At 36.3% G+C, this 24,857-nt stretch overlaps 1 protein-coding gene across 7 annotated transcripts in view; it reads left to right on the plus strand.

Annotated features, from left to right (window-relative positions):
- Positions 1 to 23,518, plus strand: part of QKI (QKI, KH domain containing RNA binding) — a 146,205-nt gene extending 122,687 nt beyond the window's left edge. For 2 of the 7 annotated variants that reach the window (XM_064414877.1, XM_064414883.1), the window contains exons 5-8: positions 10,230 to 10,317; positions 12,636 to 12,932; positions 15,594 to 15,668; positions 20,365 to 23,518. In XM_064414877.1, the coding sequence (XP_064270947.1) occupies positions 10,230 to 10,317; positions 12,636 to 12,932; positions 15,594 to 15,668; positions 20,365 to 20,381 (477 nt within the window). In that variant the 3' untranslated portion in view covers positions 20,382 to 23,518. Of the gene's footprint in view, positions 1 to 10,229; positions 10,318 to 12,635; positions 12,944 to 14,822; positions 19,795 to 20,364 lie in introns of those variants that run through there. The other 5 variants (XM_064414879.1, XM_064414880.1, XM_064414884.1 and 2 more) reach the window with 5 other exon arrangements.
- Positions 23,519 to 24,857: the final 1,339 nt, after the last annotated feature.

Here is a 24,857-nt window from a genome sequence, read left to right on the forward strand (position 1 = left end):
CGATTTTCTTGATTTACTAAGAATCCACTAATCTTTTGTAACTGAAGTTGCTAAAACTAAAGGAATTGATTACAAAAATTAAAATCTGTTGTGTGTATATTTTTACGTAATATTTGCAGATGTCAGAAGTATTTTTGTGAATTGAGGCTATCTTAAAAGGCTTTAAAAAATGTTTTTAATGATAAATTTGTTACGTAGAAACAAGATTACACAAACCGATAGGTGGAACTTCTGTGCTCAGCTCCTAAGTGACAGCACGAATAAATTTTCAGGGCTGTCAGGAGTCAAAAAGCTGCCTTTTGTCAGTTTGTGATCAAACCTGTGCTTTGCTGCCTGGTGCTCTGAAGTGATGGACACCTCACAGCACACACACACCTGTGGCTGCTGTGTGCAGCCTGCAGCAGCCAGGATGGCTCTGCCTTTCCTCCTGGAGGCAGGCAAGGTCACTGGCCATCCACGCCCCGCCGTAGCCACAGGGTAGGGCTGTGTCTGGTCAGATGTGCCCAGCAGTGCTGTGGCTCCCTGGGGAAGAGGTGCTCCTCAAAGGCCCTTTGTGCAGTTCCCTGCCGGTTCTCTCTGCTGTCTGTGGAGAACAAGGGTTGGCTGCTCTCTGAAAGCTGAAAAGAAGGCTCAGTAAATAGCAGAGGAAGCCTTTCCCTAGCAACACGCTGCCTCCAGCCGCCCGAGCCTTCGATGGAAGGTCATATGATTGACATATTTGCCCTAAAGAGAAGGCACACAATTAGTTTTTTAATTTCTCCGTATTTTTAAGCTGTGTGAAAGTGAGTTTTAGCAGCCATACATGAGGAGACTGGGATACCATCACCCCCTTCTTCTGGACTTCATCAGCTCTGGGAGTTTGAGAACTGGAGAGGCATCTGTGGTGTTGATGGAAGAGCTAACTTCAATTTTTAAATAGTATTTAAACATTGGTATTGGACTACCAGTAAAGTGCACATGAGACACACATGCAGTGTCAGATTCAACACAGCTATGGGCTGCTTGTAGGCATGTAAGCAGTTGGAAATAATTGTGACTTTTTAGTACTCATTCACTTTTTAGCAGCTGTTGAAAATTACTGCAAGTATATACTCAGTGTGCATCTCCTTTTAAAATTCCAATATTCTGTTTCATTAGTTCAGTTAGAAATGTGAAACTTAAATTGATCGAATTTTTGGGCATCTTAGGTTTAAAACAATGCTGTTTCTCTAGATGGTAGCTTTATGTAAAGTTCTGAATGAAGCAGTCATTACATGCCTCAACCTTAAGAGTTGTGTGTGTGCAGAAAACAGTGATTTTGAAAATAAAACTGTTAATGCAAATATTTTGCAAAAGGGAGTGCAGGTGAAATGCAGAAGCAAATTTTTTATATCACATTTAGCTGTCAGGATTTCTGTTGAAAATAAGAGTAGAGCAGTAAGTGTGACAGTTGAAGAAGCTATTGGAAGACCACTGCTCCCTGAATACTGACATTTTACAACTGGAAAAGCCTAACTCATGGGTTTAGTCCATATTGTAATAAAGTAGTTTATTTTAATTAGTCAGTGTTACATTTTCAGGACATCTCCTGCTGAAGGTAAAAATGTCTTAGAAGTTACTACTGCAGCTTGAATTCCCATGTGGTGGTGTGCAGCCCTGAATCCTGTGTTTAATGAAACACACGAGAGAAGATACCCTTGAAATTTCGACATGTGCTAATTTACAGCAACATTCTTTGTGCTCCCTGTCACCAGCAGTTAGTTTTCTTCTGTTGCTCTAAAGAGAGAGACTCCTCACATTCTTTCTTGGTTACTAAATTTGATATGAAATGTCATTTTTCTTTCTTTCCTTTTTTTTTTTAATAATTTCTTGATGGGAACAGACTCAAGACATACTGGACATGTTTTCCATATGAAAACATGCAGTCATATCTCAGTGCCATTTTGAAAATGAGAGGCTTTGTTTTTGTAGTAAACCATTAGCATAGCTAGAAAGAAGACTATGTAGTATTGGATCTCTGGAGTTTGCAACAAAAAACTAGTTTGAAACCCTTAAATGGGGGTCTCCAGTCCCATCTTGCCCTCCATGTACCCACCCACTTCAACATTTGAGTTAGGTGTCCTTGCAGTTCAGGGGAATTCACAGCTATTTCAAGTGTATAAACTCAAACTTTGAATAGAGACATCCTAGGATGACAGAGAGAATAAATGTTGCAGGTCAGGCCACACTTAACTGAAATATTTTAATTAATAATTCCATTGATATATTTCTAACAACTGCCTCTAATTTGTACCTGTTAGAACAACCACCTTGATCATAGGTCCTTTTGTAGCATATATTAGTTAAATTGTTTTTATAATTTACTGAAAACTCAGGATGGGTTAATGAATTTGTCCTTATAAAAGTGGAATGTGTCAACACTGTCTGAGTGCTCTGGCACTGTTCAGTCTGCTCCAAAGGCTGCAGCTGGAATAAAGACCTGCATAATATAGGTCGTGTTTGCATTCTGCTCTCTTCAGATTCCTAGGATGCTGATGGAGCTCAGGATGTTGCTGGTAGAGCCATATGTGGGAAATTTGTACGAGGCTTGCCTGGTAATATCTCATTCACTGTGCTTATAGTTTAACTGCTGTTTTCAGAATTGAACTAAGCAGTGAGGAGGAATTTTGAATGTCTAGCATTCCAAAACTAGAAATACCAACAGTGAAGTGTGTTCAGCTCTGAACGTTTTTTAAGCTGGGCTTGCACATTGCTAAAAATAGGTCTAATGCTTTAGATTGCACAGATGCCTTTAGATTGATAGGTATTTCATTTGAATCTTAATACAAATATCAGCAGATGTCTATGCTAGCAAATACATCTGAATGCATCTCAGTATTATTCTGCCTTTTCAAAACATTTTAGAATGTACTGTAAACTTTTTTTTCCCTTTAGAATTTTGTGGGGTTTAGTGTGTGTATATGTGTGTCATGAAAGATGCATTCCTGTTATGGAGCTTTATGAATTGCTGAAGCTCTCCAGTGTGGTGTATAGCAATTCTTATCACAGATTTTGTTGAAAACAGTAAAACAGATGTGCAAGGAAAATAGGAATGATAATTTTAAAAAAAGAACAAAGCAAAAAGCAAGTTCTAAAAAGAAGGTATTTTTGAGGACCTAATTTAACCTATCCAGGTGATCTTTTCTTTTTTTTTTCCTTCAAAGCTCAAAAGTCTGTGATTTAAATATGAGCCCTTCACATCTGTTCTAAAGAAATGTTGACCTGTTAAGGTCAAGCAAAATTCTCCTCACCCCACTGTGCTGCCAACTAGTACCTAGGGAGATATATGGTGAAGCAAACTTGCAAGTTCCACTGACGCTGTATTTCAGTCTGGCTTGTAAAACACACTATCTGCCAATTTTCTGTGCCTTATCTGTATTTTCTTTGTGCAGAAATGGAAAGGGAGGGAGGGAGGGCATCAGGCCTCTCAAAAGTATTACTGGTAAGCCAAGTATCATGATTAAACAGGGATATGTCAGATAAGGTGATGGGGAGTGTAAAAAGATAGGCTGTCTTTTCCCCCTAGTGTATCTTTAACATTATGACCAATGAATTTGTCAAGTGAAACAGCACAAGTCTTCTTTGCATATCATTTGAACTGAGAGCTTGCTTTGAAGAAGATAAGCAGACTGTGTTGCCCAGAAGAAATAATGATGCTAATTTATCTTTGCCTGTCCTCTTAGCCATAGCAGTGTGTGTCAGTGTTGAAAAGGAAATAGAGAAATATCTGAGCTGTAGTTTTACCACCTGTTCTGTGCCATAGGATTGTTGATGTACAGGACTCTGAGAAATATGCCTGGTCTGGAAGTCTTTGGGAAAAGCATTTGGGAAAGTTTCCTCTAATATAAGAATAGGTGCCAAAGACCTCTTTGACCGATTCCCCTCAAAACAAACAAAGCTATAGTGTAGGATTTCTGCTCCATCACCCTCAGAAGTGTATAATCAAGGATGAGAAAGTCTGTTGCATTTGTTTACTAGCAACTTCTAACTATCAATATTTACATTCTGGGCATGGGAAACTTGAAGGTCTCTGCCAGATTTTTTGAGGGAAAGGGAGGATGAGATGTTTTCTTTAATACTGAGTAATAGAGTAATTTACTAGAACCAAAAGGCTTTACAAAAGTAAAATCTAATCTCTTGCACTAGGTAATTGATTAATAGTTGAGGTACTCCCATTTAGAGTCTTACAAGAAAAGCTCTTTTCTTTGTCTTTTACATCTTTTACACCTGTAATCTTGTCTAGGATATTGTTGCTATAGATACAAAAAAATGTTCCAAACAAGGATTTTAAGCATATATACTTCACCTTCAAAAATTCCAGTGTGTTTTAGCCTTTGTAGTATATTTTACAATATATTGATGCCTGAGATTTGTTTTTTTCTTTAATAGATGTATGTCTAGGAATTTTTAGTATAATGTTTGTAAGGTTTTTTTGTTTATAAATCATGAATGGAAGGTTTTTGTCTCTGAATGGAGACATTCATGTGTAAAGACTGTTTGACTGGAGCATGGTATGTTAGGAATACTTACTCATCTACAAGTGAATTGCAGTGGAAGATTTTTCTTTGTCAGGGAGATAAAAGCATTCTAGAGCCTGAGAGTCCAGCCTGTGTCGAAGTGCAAGCCTCCAAGCTGCAGCTGTTGGGCTGTAGAGCAGCTGGGGACTGCTGGAAGGCAGGGTGACAGACCCCTGAGGAGCAGCACTGCCTCCTGGATAAGTAGGATAAGATCAATCACAGTAAAATATTTCAGTGGTGCTGTTGCTTTTTACCAAAACTCCTATTAAATTTGTAAATAGTAGCTGGCTTATACTATGCAGATATACTATGCAGTCTAAAGAATAATTGAAGTCTTCATATTTAATGTGTGTATTTCCAGGTACTAGAAAAGTTATGTTTATTTTATGTGGCAATTCTAAATTACTTTTCTGTTTGAGGAAGAGTTTTAAGTATTTATTCTTGTTCATTAGTATAGTGTTCTTCCATAACTGCTAAGTCCTCTGCCCTTCTGCTTAGAGTGCATGTAAAATTATTTATTGCCGTACCTGCATCCTGAAAAATACAGTGTATTCTTAGAAGGAGTCTCTCTGCTTGAAGCAAATGTGTAGAAGGGTGCATGGACTTGGACAAAATGTTTGGTAGCTGGAAGAGTTCTCTCCAAGGGTGGCGGGAAGGTTGCTGGTGAGAGCTGCTGTTCAAGCAGCAGCGGTGTGGAGCAGGCAGGGAGGCAGCTCTGCAGGAGAGCTTCCTATGGTGCTTGGGGAGGCAAGTGCGCTTTGGTGCTGTCATGCTGGTCATTCTTTCCATGAGCCTGGTGGGAAAGGCCTGCTGCAGTTGGCAGGGGAAGATGGAGACTGGTTTTTGGCCCTTGTGTTCCTGGCTGATCTGGCTGTCATTTTGCTTCACCACCATTTTCTCTTCCCGCTTGCTGCACCTGGTCTGAGCCTGAAAGGACTGCCCTGGACAGCTTATAAAGAACTGGTCTCCAAAGCCATTCTTCACTGCATTTTGTCCAAAAATCATAAAACTATCTGCTGCCTTTCCTAGGGCTGGGCTCACTTCAATTTATGAGAATTCAGCTGAAGTACAGGGATGTGACAGGATTGCAAAAATGTGATCCAAAATGCATGACATCTGGAAGCTAGACTGTCTGTGAAAGTCACTGACATCACCTAAATATGAGGATCTATTTGTTATGAATGTAGGGGAAAAGAAGTGTATCTGTTACATTTTCCAAAGCAGTTACTTTAAAAGAAAATGGAGCATTGTATGGAGAAAGCACCTATGTTTGTAGAAATGTGTTGAAAGCCTTCCCTTCCAGCCCTGGTAGTAATGAAAATCAGAGAGCATTTTGAGACTTATGTGCATGAGACTGTAAGGCTCAAGAAGCTCTGTCAGAATAAGGTATCCCAGCTATGACACAAGTGAGTGGATTGTTTGGTTTCTGAATTACCTGAGCTGCAGTGATGCTCCTTTTGGGCCTGGCAGCATTATGGCCGGGCAGTGTGGCCACTGGTTGTCTCTGTAGGTCTAGTTCATGGATCTCTGCTCTGTCCTAAACACTGCTACTTCATCCTTCTTTTAAATACTGTCTTTCTTTCCTTCTCTGCTGTAATTTGTTACAGGCTTCTCAGAGTTGAGAGAATCTAACAGTCCACCTTTCACCTCTGAAAACTGTTGTCATCTGCTGAAGTCCTTCATTGACATTGCACAATGAAGGCATTTACCTTTGGAATCTGCATGCCTGTCTGTCTTCCACCTGGATAACAAATGTATCTAGTGTATGTATGCTTTGTGTATAAATAAGAAGATAAAGTGTATTATACTCCTCAGGGTACTGTATGCAGAGGCGTTTCAGTACCTAAAATTAAAGGATTTTCTGGAGGTTTGGGATATCTGAGGTTGAAGTATAGCTTGGACATTGATAATGAAAAGAATTAATTGGAGTGTTTTATCTAAGCTCCCCATTTCAGGACATGAAACAAGCTCTTACTAATAGCAGTCATATAATAAACTTCATTCTTTTTTTTTGTGAAACTGTTGGTATTGTCCAAAGTAGGGAAGACTATTTCAGTTTTATTGGGCATTTGTATGGTCAGCACTGTCTGTTTAATTTGAAATTGTGGTTTTTAGGAAGTGTTTCCCAGAGACTTGATGTAGGTGGCATTTGTTGTGTTTTGAGCCTTGCAACTGTAATCCTACAAAGACAAAGATTAGAAAGCAAGTTACTTAAAATGATAGTCCTCACTGGCATTTGGTCTCCTTTAGGTCTATTTATTGCTAGCCCAGGTAGAGTTGAGCTACTGTGAGGAGTTACAGGCTTTGTGTTCACAGAACACCCAGTGGTGTCTGTGCACAGTTGGCTTTATTAGGATTTACTGCTTCCATCTCTTCCATATTTGTATTCAGTGAGCATTTGCAAGTAGTTGCTTACATTTAAAGAATTATGTTTCAAGATACCATTTAAGGCTTTTTTTTTTAATCTGCATGTTATATTGTACATGATAAATACAAGGAAAGCACTGGAGATTTAAGAGGATGAGAGATTTGAGTCAATCACTTGAGCTTCAACTTAGTAATGCAAATCTGGTTTTAAGTGACCTTATTGATGTTTGCTCAAAGTAGCTTCCTTTTGGTACAAATGACTGAGCTTTGTTGCAGTTGTTGTACAGGTAATGTACTGTCCCTTTAGAGATTGCCTTTGTATCCCTGATGCAACCTCTCTTTGCTTTAACAGAGAGTGCCTGCAGGAATGCCTGGAGCTAAGATAGATCTCGTGTGCCTCATTTGATCATCTGTCAGCAAGGAAGTGAGAGGATAGGGCAGGGAAAAACATGTGGCCCTTGCTCTGAAGCAGCTCTTGGAAGTTTGAGGGGTTGGCTCCTGGTGTGAAGGATGTGCAAGTGGAGGGCTTGATACCAGAGAAGGACACGACAGTGTGTCCCAAAGGGTCCTTGGCGTTTCTGTGACTTCACCATGAGGAGAGGTGGCAAGTGACTGTTCCCAAGGGTAGGGTGCGAGGGGTGGCAGGATTTTGGGCAGCACTGGTAGGGTGGGTGGTGCCAGCAGGGCTGCACACCCATGTCCTGCATTGTGCAACAAACAGTGCCATCTTCTGGGAGGAGCCGGAACCATGACCTTGTGGTCAGTGTTACACGTGTTTTTCAAAGTGGTGGAAAGGGTTTTTTGTTGGGGTTGGGGTTTTGTTTTGTATCTAATAAATGCTTTAAAAATTAAAGCAACAGAAAGCAGTGTTAATGTCTGGCAATGCAAGTCCACTTCTTCCATCTCTGATTTTTTTACTGATACAAATGTTAAAGGAACATTTTATGTTGTATTTTGGGTTTTGTTTAAAAGAAGAAAAGTTTATCAACTGCTGAGCATAGACTATAGAAGTAAATCTCAAGAATAAAATTAAGGACTTGGTCTGCTTTGTTTAAGTCCACTGTTACTTCCATAAACATAATTCGTAAAGCCTAGTAATTGCAACATCCTTTCTAATAGAAAGCAGTAGTGACCTATAGGAAAATGATAAAGTAAGAATGATTATTTGGACTTATATCTCCTTCTTCTGACCATATCAAAAGGGTAAAAATATTTTCTGTCTTAAAATTATTATCCTATAAATAGTTATATTGGGAAATATTCACTGTGGTGCAAAATCTGGGATTAGGGTTACTAAAATTATCCTAGCAAGTGGAGTGTAATATTCAGCATTTACTGAAAGTCATTAATGGCGTAGATCAATCTCCTGAAGGTCTTATTTGGAGGAAGTGTGCAATTTTAGTAGCATTAATGGAACTATATGGGAGATGCAGCTGACATTGTGAGGAGTTTTTTTGTTACACACTTTCAAATAAATAAATACATGAATGCAAACAAAAAGCAAATAAGAAAGTACAACTTATGGGGGAGGGGAAAAGATTAATTAATGTGTTAAAAAATCTTTATTGCTAAAATAACTTTGATAAGGTCTATCCAGAATGACAAGAATTTGTGAGCTCTGGATGGGGAAGTAGATTTGGAATTGGTTTTATTATGTCCTGATTGCCTAGGTAATTTACCAGCAAAGATGCAACATAAAAATAGTTTATTTTAAAAAGAAGATAAAATTATTTTGCATGTAAATTATAAATCCATTCTGTGTCATGTTAAGATTGCTAGAATCTGCACATTTTGTATTCCAAAAGGGCTATGGGACTATGGGGTCTGGCATTTCTGCATAGTACAGTACTTAACTGTACAATTAATTTCTAGTTAAGATGGTAATTGAATGTGTATTTCCTTTTTTTGTATTAGTGTCAGCTTGCCCTGTCATACAGTATTTAACATACAAAGAAAATGTCTAACTTCCAGTATATTCTGAATGTTTACTGTGTGATAATCTTGGTGTTTATGCAAGTCCTCAGTATTACAGTTAGGACTTTCAATTTCTGACATTTGAAAGGAATTCAGCGTTGACTCATCTTACCATGTTCATTTTGAGTTGTTGATAAAAATCATCTGCTAAAAGTTCTCTTTACAAGAGGTTGTGGCCCTTGAGCATACCTCACTATAAGTACTGGATTTGCTTAGATAAAATTTGAAAACTATTTTTGTCTTGGACTTTAGTAAATTTAGTAAATCCATAGTTTGGGAGTAAAGTCTGTATAACAAGCTCATTTACTTGGAAAATACTGTTCCAAATACCTGGAAAATATTGTGTAATTCAATAAGTAAAAATGTAAGAAACCCAGTTTATCAAAGGAAGAATGTGTTGCAGTTCAAGGGAAAGCTGCCCTTCTACGTGTCTGACTTAAGAATTTCAGCACTGGCATTCCATACTGGAGGCAAGGTGGTAACCTAACACTGAAGTAGATGTTGACCATCCCTCTTGGGTTTCCTGTATCATAATTACATTATCTGCTCGATAGAGTGTAGAGTAAACAAATGGTAGCATTTTTGGAAAGACAGATAAAAAATCTCTGGTCTTAAAAATTAAATTATACTGTTAGAAATGTTTTTATTTTTAACTGAAAAAGTGAGCATTGTTCTACTGAACACTATTTGATATTTATGCAGCCTATCAATAGAGTAGGTAACTTCAGGGAAGTAATTTTTATTGAAGCAAAACCAAGAGTAATGTGTGCTGTGGAAATAGTAGTTATATCCTCATCAGAATACATCCACGTGTGCCAGAATTAGGAATTCAGCCTCAGGGCAGTTGTCAATATCCTGTCTGGAAAGCTACTCAAAGATTGTTGTTTATTTTTTTGTTTGCCCCACCCCCACAGTAGTCAGTATTGACTCTAATGGAGCAAATTACAGTAAACTGCAGTGCTTAAAATTTGTGATGGCTATTCATCCTCTGGCCCAATAATACAATTTTTTTAAAGATACCTTTAGGAGTATGTGAAAGTGTATTTGAGGAAAAAAATCCTTAATTGATTTCTACCAAATGCTACTTATGTTTAATCCTTAATTTTTATAATTTATGTTACGAACTTTTTCCAAAACTCTTTTTAAGATATTAGTCAACAAGTCTTAATGATAGTCAACTGGCAACTTCCACTTAATTTTATGGAAAAGTTGACAAAGTTTGCTGCTTTTGTGACTAATGGCAAGCAGGTATTTTGCTTGGTTAGAACTTGCACAATTTTATTCTAGGTCACTTAGATCTTGTGCACTAGTGAGATCATAATCCTGACTTCCTTCCCATTTTTTCCTACGCAGGCAGAAGGAGAAGACAGCCTTAAAAAGATGCAGCTGATGGAGCTTGCAATTCTGAATGGCACCTACAGAGATGCCAACATCAAATCACGTAAGCATGTCATGAGCTCAGGGGTCAAGGCCCTAGAAGTGTTTGCAGGTTTTGAATATTAAACCTACCTTTGGAAAATGTACAGTGGCAACTTATGTTGGAGAATGGAAGGCAGTAAGAACCCAACAACACTGTAGGTAGCAGTTGCAAAAGATTTTTGGAGGAGAAGTGATGTCCGTTGGCGGGGTTTTTTAGCTTGTTTCTTGTCCCCATTATTTTTTTAACAGTATGTATGGGTTGAAATATTTACAAATATATACAGTAGAAAAAACCTCAACCCTTAAGTGGATTTTTCTATTTTACAGTCATTTTTTCCTTAAAGCATATAAAGGACAGTGGACTCATTTGCATTTTTATTTTTAGAGATGTAATTTTAAAATGTTACAGATGTTCAGGATACTGTGAATACATTTTCCTGTATTATATTCCTTCCTTTCATCTTGCTTGCATGTGTACCCCCAATGTTATGTTTTACCAACAATTCATCAACTGATTACACAGCTGAGTTCACACGGATCAGTGATGTAATGAGCCGTTTTTACGATTACTTCCATTACATTTGTGTGAAAATGCTTTTGCAAACGCATGTATGCACAAGTTTACACTTGAAAATTAATTACACGCACCTACTAATGAAAGCACATACCTATTATGTGTGATACAAATTATTTTCTTCAGTTGAAAATCTAATTTCTCCTCCCAAAAATATAGTTGCTGACGCTGTTCAAAAGTACATTTTTGCTGTAGCTGTGATACAGATGTCAAATGCAAGCACAGTTAAATCAGTCTTTTCACTAAGGACCTACTGATATTTGCAAATTTGTTTCTCCACGCAGTCCCTATTTCAGTGTTGATTATGTTTAAAGGTTGGAATGCAGTTAGGTCAATTTGAGAGTGCTTACACCAGTGTAATTATTCTGATTTGAAAAGGGACATAAGCAAGGGCTTTTACGACTACAATGGTAATGGTAAATCTTTCAGCCCTAATGAGCACTATGGTATATTTAAAGCTAGATCCGTTTAAAATATATGGTAGTCTCTAAATTATTGTAAATTTATGATTAAAATAGCTTTCAGAATAGCTTAAATTGATGCAAAATTTACAGACATTTTTTTATTAATTTGAGCAATTTCTTTGTCTGGTCTGTTCCCATTGGTCTGTTGCGTCCGTATAAGTGGGAAGATGGATTTTTTTAATTTATTTTTTGACTGGAGATTGCCATTACTCATCATTTGATAAGAGTTTCAGTCTTTGTGTTTGCATTTTACTGAAGAGCTGAAGATCTAGAAGCTGTACTGGTTTATTTCTGTTTTAGAAAGGAAGTATAAATATTTGAGCACCAGTTTTAAATTATATGAGCATTTTTGTTTAAAAAATAAAATAATTTTAAATATGCAGCAAATCTGAAAAACTTTATCACATTTCTCTTTTCAGGCCACCTTGTAAGTAAATTAAATCAATGTAGATCAACAGTAGTGCATAGAAATACATAAATTATAACCCTCTAAGATTGACTGTTACCAGCAGATGTGCTAGTGCTTAAGTTGTTCATCTGGTGTGACAACAGGTTTCAGATAACACTTAATTGAATGTGCTAGCACCACTTCAGAAAACAAACAAAACCACCACAAACAAGCAAAAAACCAAACCAAAACAGAAAACCCACCTATTTTCTTTAACTTAAGCAGGGCAATGGTGAACTTCTGATACAAAGGAAATGCGTTACTTGGTGAAATTTTATATGGAAATAAAATTTGAACCTATTCTATTCATGTTAGGGTAGGACAGGACCAATTCATGTTTTTAGGTCACCTTCAGCTTCACTGATCCCGGAAATGGGAATTACGTATATGTTTAAATTCAATTTTAAGACATACAAAAAAGCTAGACTCATACAGCAGCTCTGCATAACTGAGTGTTTGTGGACTCTATAGATGCACTAAATTTTGTACTCTGTATTTGATTGTGATAGTATTTTCCTTGTATTTCCTGCATGCATCTCAGTCTCATGCAGTCTTGGTAGCATAAATGAAGAAATGTGGTCTAAATTGAGCTTTCGTGCTGTGTAACCTGTTTGAGAAATCTACCTCACTGTTTTACAATGGCTTTTTTATTTTGCATGTTCATACTTAATCACACTGGAAAATGGAAAGCTGTTTGCATTTGAATGGTGTGCTTTGGCACTGTGTGATCAGCGCATGTACTAATGATTTCCTTTTATTTTTCTTCTTTCCTACTTTTCCCCTTTTTTCCCATTCTTTCCACGTTTTGTACTGCTATCTCCATACTTTCCTCTGAATTTCTTTGCTTACTGTAGCAGCCCTTGCCTTTTCTCTTGCAGCAACAGCCCAGGCTCCAAGGATTATTACTGGGCCTGCGCCTGTTCTCCCACCAGCTGCCCTGCGTACTCCTACGCCAGCTGGCCCTACCATAATGCCTTTGATCAGACAAATACAAACCGCTGTCATGCCAAACGGAACTCCTCATCCCACCGCTGCAATAGTCCCACCCGGACCCGAGGCCGGTTTAATTTACACACCATACGAGTACCCCTACACGCTGGCACCAGCTACATCAATCCTTGAGTACCCCATTGAACCTAGTGGTGTATTAGGTAAGACCTTTGTGCATGGATGGCTGGAGATTGTGCTGTGGTTCTGTTGTGTTTGCGGGGTTGAGGTTCATGGAGCTCAAAGAAAAAAAGCTGAAGCAACAAACTTATTTCCGGTATATCAAAACCACCCAGGAGAGCTACTCAAATGGTGCAGCTCTTAAACGTTTTAAATGTGTTTGTCATTCCTGAATATGTGTGCTTAGTTTATATTAATACATTTACCAAAAAGAAAGTCTTCATGCTTGTATGATATTAAATGGTAGATACATAGGCAAGGGGGAGAAAAGCTTAATACAAGTTGAGGTCCATTACTTGTCATCTGGGCTCCTATGAATAACAGATCAGTTTGTATTCTCTTTAACATAAATTAACATCCAGCAGTTTTTGCAAGAGAGGGCTTCTTATTTTGCTATATCATATTAGTAGCAAAACTGGAGGGAGTGGAAAAGTCTTTGTTCAGTTGGAGTTTTTGTTTATTTAGTACACAACCGATAAATCTCTTAGTGTCAGAAAGTACTAAATTATATTGTGAGCAGAAAATTATTTCAGTGAATGAATATAAAGCAAACCAAGTTCTCACCAAAGGACAATAAAATTAGCAATTTTACTGATGGCTTCTTTATATATGTTGCATTGAAATGTCCATCGTTCCTAATATCTCAGACCACTGACTTGGTGTGTGGAGGCAAGAATGATAAAGCAGCCGTGACAATTCACTTAACTGGCCAATATGGAACAAGCAGTTCCAATAGTTTCTTCCTTCCCTACCCTCTCCAGAATCTAAATAATCTTTCCTCTTGAGTTTGTTCTGAATTGCATATGACCTTGGTGCTGCATAATGTTGATTTTATAGGACTTTGATCTTAGTTTGTTCAGTGGCAGTTATTGATTTACACGAATTCTAAACATCTCTAATGAACACTGGACAATAAGGTTCAAAGTCAATATTTTGTTGAAAGTATTGCAAAAAAATCAGTGTTTCATGTAACAAATTCTTGGTGAGTTATCTGTATGTGTGCATGTTTCCACATTATGTACAGTAAAAAAGAAAATGTATTTCAGACTTCTGTCTTGCAGGATTAGTGAATCAATAACAAAAATTCTAGTAGGACAAAAGTATGCAGTGCGTCTGTCAGCTTATGGTTGTTGTCAGTTAACCCACTGCCAAAATTCTGCAAGCATATGATAACATTATCATTTATTAATTTTCCACAAACATGTAAATATTATTCCTAGCTTGTCTACCCTTAGTCTGCAAGTCCAGTTGTGGTACATCCTGGGGTAAAGTCACAGATAGAGAGTTCAGCAAAGTAGCTGTTAGTGGTTAGTGGCAAGCCCCTCTCCTGAATACAGTTAATAGCAAGTAAAGAAATACAGCATTCCAGAGTAAACCTTATTACAATGCAGGGAACTTGGATTTCTCACAGGATTTTCTATTAAGAGATATGAGGGAAAAATTAAAATTACTTCTAAAATGGCATCTGAAACAGTTGTATGCTCTTGGGCCTTAACTGTGTGAGGTGTGTTGCCCAAAGCAGACCTCATCAAAAAAATGTTATTTAAAGAAGGAAAAGGGAGTAGGAAAAAAAACCCCACACTCCCACTTTAGCTGCCTAGAATTGATAACTCTTAATACATCTGCTCTACTATCTGAGCAGTTGGATGGAGTTAATTGCATTAAATTTGGATTTCATTGAGTTTTATTTTGTTATATACGCATTCTCATTAATAGTATTTTGTCCATTTGTGTGGTGGACCTTTAAGATGTTTTAAATCATTCTGTTAAAAATGGCAGAGAAATGCATCCCTGTCGGTATTTTTGGGGATGTTGGTGTTGAGATCAAATTTTAGTTGGTGACTAACTTTCAATTCCCTTCCTTTTATCTTCAGGTATGGCTTTCCCAACGAAAGGCTAAGAATTCAAGAACGGTCTTAACTGATCCTTCATCAGATCTGAATTTTAACAAATGCTTAGTTTTCAGCAGCCTTGAAAAAAGCTTGGCCTAGCAGTCAGTGACTTACTTGCACTTTTTTGCACATAGATTTAAAATAAAATAGTGCTATTAATTTGGATTAGGTCCTATTATTACAGAGTAGCTGTAATTTATGAGTGTATAGTAGTATACTGACTGCTAAGTGTTCTATATAGTGTTTGCTTTACTAATCACCTAATTCATTGCAGTTCATACTTATTGACTTAAAGTTTAAAATCACAATCTGTAGGCTTGAAGAATTGCTTTAAAACTTATTTTTTGTGGTAGAACTGGAAGTGATCTTAAGGTTAGCAAATAATTGTCAGTATTAAAGATGGCATTATTTAAAATAGTCCTGCTGCAAGAAAGGCACTTCAGTGAATATGTGACTAGTAAAGCTTAAATGTGCTTGGGTCTAATAGATTTCATGAAATACTGTAATTTTGGGATTGTAAATGAATGGATTAAACAGGTTAAGGCCAGGATGTTTAAAATAAATGCAATATTAATCTGCACAGATAAACTCCTTTTTAAGATTAAGATTTGAAACTACTGTGCCTTAACTTGTTGCTTTTCTTAAAATGAACTTTTGTAGTTAATGATCATTTAAATCCATTTTGATAAACCTGCTGTTAATGTTTTCTGTGAATGTTTTCTAACTTTGTCTTGGTAATTGCAATTTAACTAGGTGCGGTGGCTACTAAAGTTCGAAGGCACGATATGCGTGTCCATCCTTACCAAAGGATTGTGACCGCAGACCGAGGTTAGTTTAGTTCTGCAGTTCTTGTTTGTAAGAAGTGCTTTGAGTGTACATGAGATTTGCAACACCACAGCTGGTTAACCAAATACCCAGTCTTGACCCATTCATGATTTTGCTCAAAAACCTGGACAGTTAATATTTTAAAGCTTTGGGAATGCTTGCTGTTTTAAAAAACATTTCTAAACTTGGCTTTCCCAGATCAATTAAATATATATACTTTGATATATTTAACAGAAATTCTACAACTGATTGAGTTTTAAAAATGAAACATCTATCTGCATCAGGAAACGCTATGAAATCAGTGCTGCAATAATTAATTTGGTCGAGTTCCCCTCCTTCCCCCCCCTGCCCCCGGTTCATTCTTTTAATTGGCATGGAAATATCAGATTGGTGTTGCAAAATAAAATGAATGGATGGTTGCTTAATGAGAAAGAAGTAAAGGAATAAATGCCTCCTGTCTGTGTTTGGAGAAATCTGAAGATTTAGATTCCTTTTTTCCAATAAACTTTTGAGCCACTGTACTGTATATTATGAGGAGGATGCATGTTCTCAGATACCTAACTGAATTCAGAAAGGTAAGGGCTGTGAAGATAACTTCAAAAGTTGTTTGAGTTTGAATTAGTATGGGTAGGGGAAGGGAGGGTGTTTTAGTTTTTTTGGTTTTTGTTTGGTTTTGGGGTATTTTTCCAAAATCTATTTCTTGGTGTTTGCCTTTTGCTGCTAAAATGTGTAACCTGAAGGAGAAACAACTTTTGAAGACCTGTTGGTGAGATGACATCCAATATTTGGGCATCTCTCTTTAACCCTTGAACGGAAAGTAAATCTTCATTTTTCTCCTGTTCCTCAAGTGTCATGCCTTTGGACCCCTGAATGAAGTTTTTAAGCTTATAGAGAAAACTGATATTTTCGGTTTGTTGACATTGGCTAGGAAGCAGTGTGGGGGATGAATTCTTATCCCATCCCTGCTGCTGACTCACTGTGGTTTTCAGCAAGTCATTTAATCTCTCTGTGTATGGTTTCCCATTGGTCAAATAAGGATAATAATACTTCCCTACCTCACAGGGGTGTTGTGGGGGTTCTTGTTTTGTACAGGGCTTTGAGGATGCAAAGCATTGTGTGCCAAGTATTATTATTCTGCTCTCATCCAAATCAGTGTTGTGCAGATTTCCATTATATTGTAATATTCAAAAGCCAAATTCCGGTGACAGATCTGACATCTCCTAACATTGACCACATTTCTCACAACCTTCCGTAAATTAACTGCAAGAGAGAATACAGATTCTGGTCAGTACAGTAAATGGGGCCCTCCTGGATATTTGGTATATTTATGTAAGAATGTTATCTTTGATATGATCTTAAGGCTTTATAGAAAGCATAAACCTGATACAGGACACTACTTTAGTTTTCTGTAAGATTATTTTATATCACTGCCCGCTATTTGCAGCCCATTGGCTTGTTCTCATTTCTTGAGAACTCTTCAATGGGGCAACAGGATTTAATCAGTTAAATGTAACATCCCATGTTTACAAAAAAAAAAAGGAGTAAAAAAGAAAATAGGTTTTAATATTTCTTTATTTTTTCCTATCTCAGTCAAGAGAAATTTGTGAGAAGAATTTGTTTGTCTTTGAAAATTTGACCTGATATCGCAAAAACCAGTTTTTTGCTAATGATGCTTCATGATCTGCAGCAATAGTTTCAAGTGACAGATATAGCTATCTTTTTCATAATTAGATATTTACCTGAGACAACTAGTAAATACACTGATAAAGTGGGGATAGGAGTGTTTTCATGGAGAAAATGCCATTTTGTAGTTTATCATTGTAATATATGCTCAGCATAGATTTTAAGTATTTTTGAAAGGGCCTAGAAGTTTCTTCTGGGTCACTTTAAAGTAATTTAAATTAAATATTGGCATAATTTCACTCTCTTTTAAAATACAGCCATTTTGTGATAAACCAGCATTCATCTCTAACAATATTGGAAACCCACTGCCTTAAGTAGGTAAATAAATACACGTCTTTTTCCTGTGGAATAAATCATGCATACCTCTCTCTTAGGAAAACCATGCTGATATTTCAGGAAAACATTATTTTAAAATCTTAGCTAAATAATCTCAGTTAATTTTACAACTGAACTTCATTGTATTTTGAATTTTAAATCCTAGGTTAGCACTGCACATATCTAAAAGTCTCACACAAAAGGTTTTGGTGACAACTTTGTTCAGCATTAAATTTTTTCTTTTAGTTGACTAAAATTATATTGTAGAATTAAAATACTGTCAGTATTTGCCATATTCACCTATTTGGCTGTTCTGTCACCAGGATATTTCTATAGCTGTGGCCACAAAAAGCAATGTCAGCAAACCGAAATACTTTTTTTTTCAATGTGGAAATATTTTTTGTATTTAGTTAAATGTCACTAAATCTATCTGCATTCATCGGGTCTAAAGTTGATTTTTTTTGGTTTTTTAAAAATTCTAAATCGACTCTCAGATGATTTTGTAGTACTACTGCATTCACTTTTTAAGTAGTTTTTATTCTTTGCATAATTTTGGTTTTTTGTTGGGGTTTGGGTTGTTTTTCCAGAGATAAGCACTGCATTTAAAGCAAGAATCCCCAAATGTGTAAATGTTTTACAACTAAGCATGTAGAATTGGTGAAGGGTTGAAAAATATAGCTCATTTTAACTCAGAATAAACCCCCAGTTTATAAATAATACAAAATTGAATTTGATTCATATAACAGAGAGACTGACTGATTTAATTATAATAAACTGTAAATGGTGTTGCACAGTTGACAAACCTGTGTGTACTGTAGAAGGCCAGAGACTTGGCAGAGGATGTATCACAGGTGTCCTGGTATTTTTTAAAGGTAGCTTGCTTTGATTTTAAACTCCACAAGAAATATTAATGCTGAGAATTTTCTCAAATATTTTATCCAAACCAATTTTCACATAATTTATATATAAATTTTAATACCTTTTAATCAAAATTGTAATGAGTATCAAAATGCTTTAAGAGTCTGTTTCTAGTGTACCTGTAAAGTGGTAATATTGTGCCACATAAAATATTTATTTTTATTTTTTCTTCTTTTTGAAACAGCTGTTATAATTTAAGCAAATCCCACTTAGCATGATTCTGAAAAAAAATTCAGGGAACGTTTGGTCTCATTTATGTTACAGTAGTAATTTTTTCTAGTGTTATGAACTGTATCCTAAATGATAGGCCACTTTTATTATGTGAAAGTAAATGAACCCACAAGAAAGATTGTTAAATCGATGGTATCTGTGAATATTACACCTACTGGACTTCATTTTATGTAATGGCACAAATCTGACTTTGCACTGAATACCTTTCTCACTTTCATCTCCTCTGCCTTAGTCAAAATGGCAACAGTACAGAAACTTTTATCAACCTCAGAATTTCTTAGCTCTAATTAAGCTGTTGAATGAGTCTTAAAAGAAAAAATTAAAAATTATACTACTGTTAAGTGGACCAAGTTTGGTGAAGGAGAATGCGAGAGAATGATTAAAGAAGGAATAGCTCAAGAACATTGGGAATGATAACTTTCCACTTGAGAACTTTTTTATGTTTTACTGTAATTTGTTTGTGGTTTTGGGTTTTATTTTTTTGTTTGTTTTGTTGTTTTTTCTTTTTTCCTTTTTTTTTGCAAAAGAAAATAGTATTTACAGGTGGCTTCTTTTAAATATAAAAATATAAAGCAGGAATGTATATGAAATGTCAGATTTTATTGTATTTGCAGAGTATTAGCTTTGAAAATGAATAAAGAGAGCTGTTTGTAGTTTTAAAATGCCTTATTAGTATCAATTAGATATTTTCTCTATTTTTTCATGTACTTAGAGCTTTTTAAGTATAGACTTTAAAATGGCAGGACTTCTACAGTGTTTACATGCAAGTGCATTTTATAAGTGTCCTATATGTGTAAAATAGTATTTCGAACGGGAAAATGCTGGCTATAGTAGCAGGCTGAGCGTTTTCCTGGTTTCCACGATGATGCCTACGTTGCTAGACTACAGTTTATAGTACTGCTTTGTATCATGAGGCCAAGAAATTCCATGTTGTTTGTAAATAGAATAAATGAAAGGCAATAAAAAATTTATTGAACAAAAACCCTTTGTTTGGCCCATAGTTTGTTGAACCAAATTGTTTCTCTAAGTCCAGAATTCCTTAGATTACTCCATTCTTTTAACAACCAGTTATTAATAATCACATCCATCATTAATAGTTGCTTTAATGCTTGCACCTGGGGAAGTACTAATGCTTAATAGCAGTCAGATACTGATGCTGTGCACTGACTGTTGTTCCAGAAATCTTCTACCCAGTTCAGAAACTGTTCATCGTTTTTTGTTTTCCAATTTCCTTCATCGACTGCTACTAACCATTAGTCGTTAGTCATATTTTATCTCTATTTCTCCTGTTAACCGGTTTTGTGGGAGTGGGCTTCTCCTTCACGTGTCCAAATCATGATGGAGGGCTGTCATGATTTTATTGCATTCTGTAGATGGTGTCGATCAGTATGTCAGAATTAAACATGCTTGTTTTTTTATTAGTTGTGATTAGTTTTCATGTTGTCATTAAGCCGTCACTAGCTGGAACTAATCTCTTCTCTATCTTTTCTTTCTTTTTTTTTTTTGTTTTTGTTTTTTATTTTTTTTTTTATTTTTGTTTCTAACCACCCAGCCGCCACCGGCAACTAACCTATGACCTTCTGACCTCTGAACTCTTCACCCAATGATGACCTGACCATGCCTGCCTGCTGATCAGTTAACTGGTAAACGCCTTTGCTTGCCTGTCTTCAGTGCAGCGAGCTGGGGCACTTGTCCGTTCGTCTTACCATCTAACAAAACAGACAAAGAAATTGTTGTCCTCCAACTCCGCTTTTTGTTGTTCTCCTGTTTGGGTGAAAGTGGTTCTAGAACCTGCACTGAATAGTAGTAAAGCAATAAGGTCCAACTCATCCCTCCGCACTGATCATCCTCTATTGTCCCGCCCCAAGCGAACGGTAAGGAGGCCTCGCACGAGATGGAGACAGATGTCCCTTAACTACCCGATGACAGAGGCAGTTACTGTGAGAGACTTCTAGGAATATTTTTCTTCTCAGAAAAAAAAAAAAGAAAAAAAAAAAGTCAAAGCTCTCTCTGAATGTACTGTGTGATGATGCATCATGCATGAACCTTTGGTCAGGGATGTCATTGGGGAAGGGATTCCAAAAAGTATTCAAAATTTGATATGCTGTTTAGTCACTACCAGTGCCCTCAAAGGGCAGATGTTGCAGCCTTTTTTCTATTGCCTGCCAAATTGGACGTTTTAAAGGAAAGTGTGCCATGAAATGCAGATTACGATGACTTTTCAGAACTACATTAATGCAGAGAACAAAACAGCAACACTATTAAAGCGAAATACAAGTTTAAATTGTTTTAACCATATTTTAATCTCCTTGGAAGATTACATGAGAACAAGGTACATGCATTATGTGTCACATTACTGGGCAAACTGTTCAAATATTTTTTTTAAACCTCCCTGTATAGAAAAAATTTCATTAAGGATGTAAAAGCCATGCTTGCCTATTTGCTGTATACATGTAATGAAATGTAGATAAAGTGTAGTGCATTGAAACAAAATGAACAAAAAAGTAGATACTTTTACTATACAAGGGTGCTGGTGCAGAAAAAAAATATATTTTTGGAAATGTAGCATTTTATACTTTCAAGTGTTATAAAAAAAGAAAAAAAGAACAAAGAAACCCTTTATTTCATTAAATGATTTTTTCTGGTGGTTGTCAAGAAACAAAAGACCAAAAGAGCCTTTTAGTCTTTCTTTTTTATTTTTTAAGTATTGGAATAAGTCTAAAGAAAAGGAAGTGCCTTATTTTCTTCATGGTCATTTAGTCAAATGTCTTGTATAATCAGCTTCTCCCTCAGACAAGTTACTGCATGCCACTCAGTCGCCCAGTATGTGAAAGAAGCTGTGAGGGAAGACAAATGATGAGTTGACCATATTAATTACCTGATTTTTGCCATACTAGTGTGATGTGTCTTTGCCAAAATCTCATTAAGTGAAGTATTTGCTAAGTTTTCATGAAACCAGCCCATTATTATTTCAGCCACTCTACTTTTTAAATCATAGCAAATGCCGTACTTGTGCAACGTAAACCAAAGGGTTCTGTGATACACTGTCTCATGCTAAAGGAGATTATTAGGTGACAAATGTTTGTAGAGCTGGAAGTTACATCAGTTTTGTTCAGGGATGGAGAGGAGTTTTCTTGATTCTGGTTGAAATAAATATTACATCAACTGTAGTAGGCTTCGGCATCACCCAGAAAATGGATGTTCTGCAGATAACGAAACTGAAAGTGCTTAGTGAGTTTTCAGTCAGTGACTGAGCACATCCCCAGTTTCCACAAACAGCTCCTGCAGTGGCAAACAGCACAGAAATTACTTATTTTTCAGCTCGTCTTTGACTATTGTTAGATCTGGCTCATTGGCTTTTCTTGAAAAGATAAGCAGGAGAGGGACTTCAGCCATTTGAAGTCCAGCTATACCTTATTTTTAACCCTTGTTTCCACATGAGGTTCGAATAGCTGGGCAATTGCAAGAGCTGAAGCTGTTGAACGCACAGTATTTAATTCTCAAAAACATTAAGTGTTACATTGTGGGGCTCAGTACTAAAGTTGGCAAATATCAGGTGATAATTTTACTCCCCTCTTGTCAACTTATTCTCCTCCTGCAGATCTTCACAGCTTCCAAATGAAAGGTCAATAGTAAGCTAAGAGGGCTTACATTTTTAAGCACCTGCATGGTGACCTCATCTAACATCTTGTCTCACCTGGAAATAATTATCAGTTTATTTACTATGCAATAGACATTCATCCTTTCGTATTCAGCTAGATTTTTGTTTATTGTGCCACCAGCTTTGTCTTCCTGTTACACATAAAGTTGTGTTGATTTTATTTACAGTATATGCTGTGCCATTTTGATTTTATTTTGGTTGGTTGGTTGAATAAACTTGCGACACTCGAACATTTGAAGAGAGATTTGCTAAAACAATACCAGTATTTGATCCAGTTTCATCTCAACTATGATAAAACCTGGACATTTTAGACATTTATCAAAGGTCTTTTACTGGGGGGGAGGGGAAGTGTATGGAATAGATGTGTGACATGTGAAAGTAATGTTTGCTCTGAACAAACTTCTGAAAACTTAGTTGACAAAATTTTGGATCAGCTTAAAAAAAAAGCATGACTTTTGAAATCTCTGAATGCCTTGGTTCTCAGTATTATCATTCTTTAATGACTTTTTCTTTATTAAAATAAGTAGTTTTAAGACTTCTTTCTGACAGTATTATGTAATTTTTTTAGAGTGGGTAGATGGGAGTGTCGCTTGTATGTAACCGTACAGATGACATGTATTTGTCTATTCTTTATTATCTTAGTAGTTTCATGCTATGTATGTACCATAACCAACCTATTGCCTATGAGAAACATGTAAGATAATGTATTTACAGCCATTGTTACAAGTTTATAATGTATTTTTCTATCTTGTTTTATATGTATGTTATATAACATTCAAAAGAATTTTTTTCCTGATTGAGAAAAAAGGATACAAAATGCAAAACCCACAATTTTGATAACTGAAAAATTGCCAATTGTTTTGCAGTACTTTATTATATTGGGAGTGTTGTCTTTCTTGGGCTTTTAGTTAGCTACTGGATGAATACATTAGACATACTTGGGTTTTAGTTGGGTTTTTACATAGCTTGCATTTTAATTCTTTGGTTCTTTGCTGTTTCTATTAACCCATAGCATTATTTTAATAAATGTTATAATACCAACCTACTAACTCTGGATTATGTCTGTTTATTAACCATTACATGTTTAATTAAAATAAACAAATAAAGACGGAAGAATGTAAAGTCGAGTTACTGGACTAACCCTGAAGAACGTGACCACAGATAACACAACGTGACTTGTTTTTATGTTGTTTGTCAGCTGACATTCTGCACACTACTATTAAGTTGGCTTTGGTCATTCTGGCCTTTTACCTTGGGGAATAGGTGCCAGTAGAAATGGGAACAAAGTAGCATTTTTGAGGCATTCTTCTTGTAGAGTCTTGCCACTTGCCTTTCAGCATCTGCGTTACTAATTCCACACTTTCTTTTTCTTTCTCTAAAATAATTATTGTTGGCTCACAGCAAAAGAGCAAAAGATGCCAGTGTATTGGTAAATCGTGACGGTGTACAGAAACCAGTTTGATTCTTTGTTGAACCATTCAGAGGTTGCAGTTAATCACACAGTAATTTGTGATTTGTTGGTTTTGGCACCTGATTCACTGTTGCATCATGTGACGTTTCTAATCACAGAATATTTCTGGATGGAATTGCTGTACATTGAAACACAAAACCTGGGGGTTTCCTTTGGCAGAAGTGCCTTATTTATACCACGCTGTTTCAAATAACTTTATTTTTGGTACTTCTGCTGTAGCCTATCAGTATTGCCTAGCTCAGGGAAGTACAACTTCTGTAAGCCAAAGGTGAAACTGAATCTTTTCCTAGTGACTGCAGAAAGTACAAACATACACCTTTCACTAAATTTCCAAGCAACGTCCATTTCAAATTCCAGAGCTGCCTTTATGTGATGTTTATCCCTGTGGATTGACTGGAGCAACATGAATGCAGGGAATTGAAATGGTGGAAATGCTGTTTTGAATGTACATCTATGCAAATATTTTTACAGATATGCTTCCCCTTTCTTAGAACTGTCTGAGGCTCCTTTACATTTCCCAGGTAGTTCTACATTTGTAACCGAGTGGGCAGTAATTACCACTAATGTTGAGGGAGATCCTCAATGTAGATAACTTTTCAGATGTCAACAGTTTTCTTCCTGAAAGTCCCAATTTTTTCCTGTAGATAGTAAACATTCTGATGAGGAATCTGAATCTGTTCAAATTCCTCCTTTAATTTATGACATTTCAAACTATTTATCTTGAAATACATGCAATATAAAACTTTATAAATAGAGTTCTCACAGTATTGCTAGTAATTAAAATTTTATGCATCTTTATGGAGAAAAATAGTATAGCTTTGATGACATTTGTTAATTTTCTAATGGCACGTAGTTCTTTGTTTTACAAAAATTTTAGGTAGAGATGAAGTACTAATTCATTTTGAATAGTTTC

Source organism: Passer domesticus, chromosome 3 (genome assembly GCF_036417665.1).
Source record: "Passer domesticus isolate bPasDom1 chromosome 3, bPasDom1.hap1, whole genome shotgun sequence".
Classification (NCBI taxonomy): Eukaryota; Metazoa; Chordata; class Aves; order Passeriformes; family Passeridae; genus Passer; species Passer domesticus.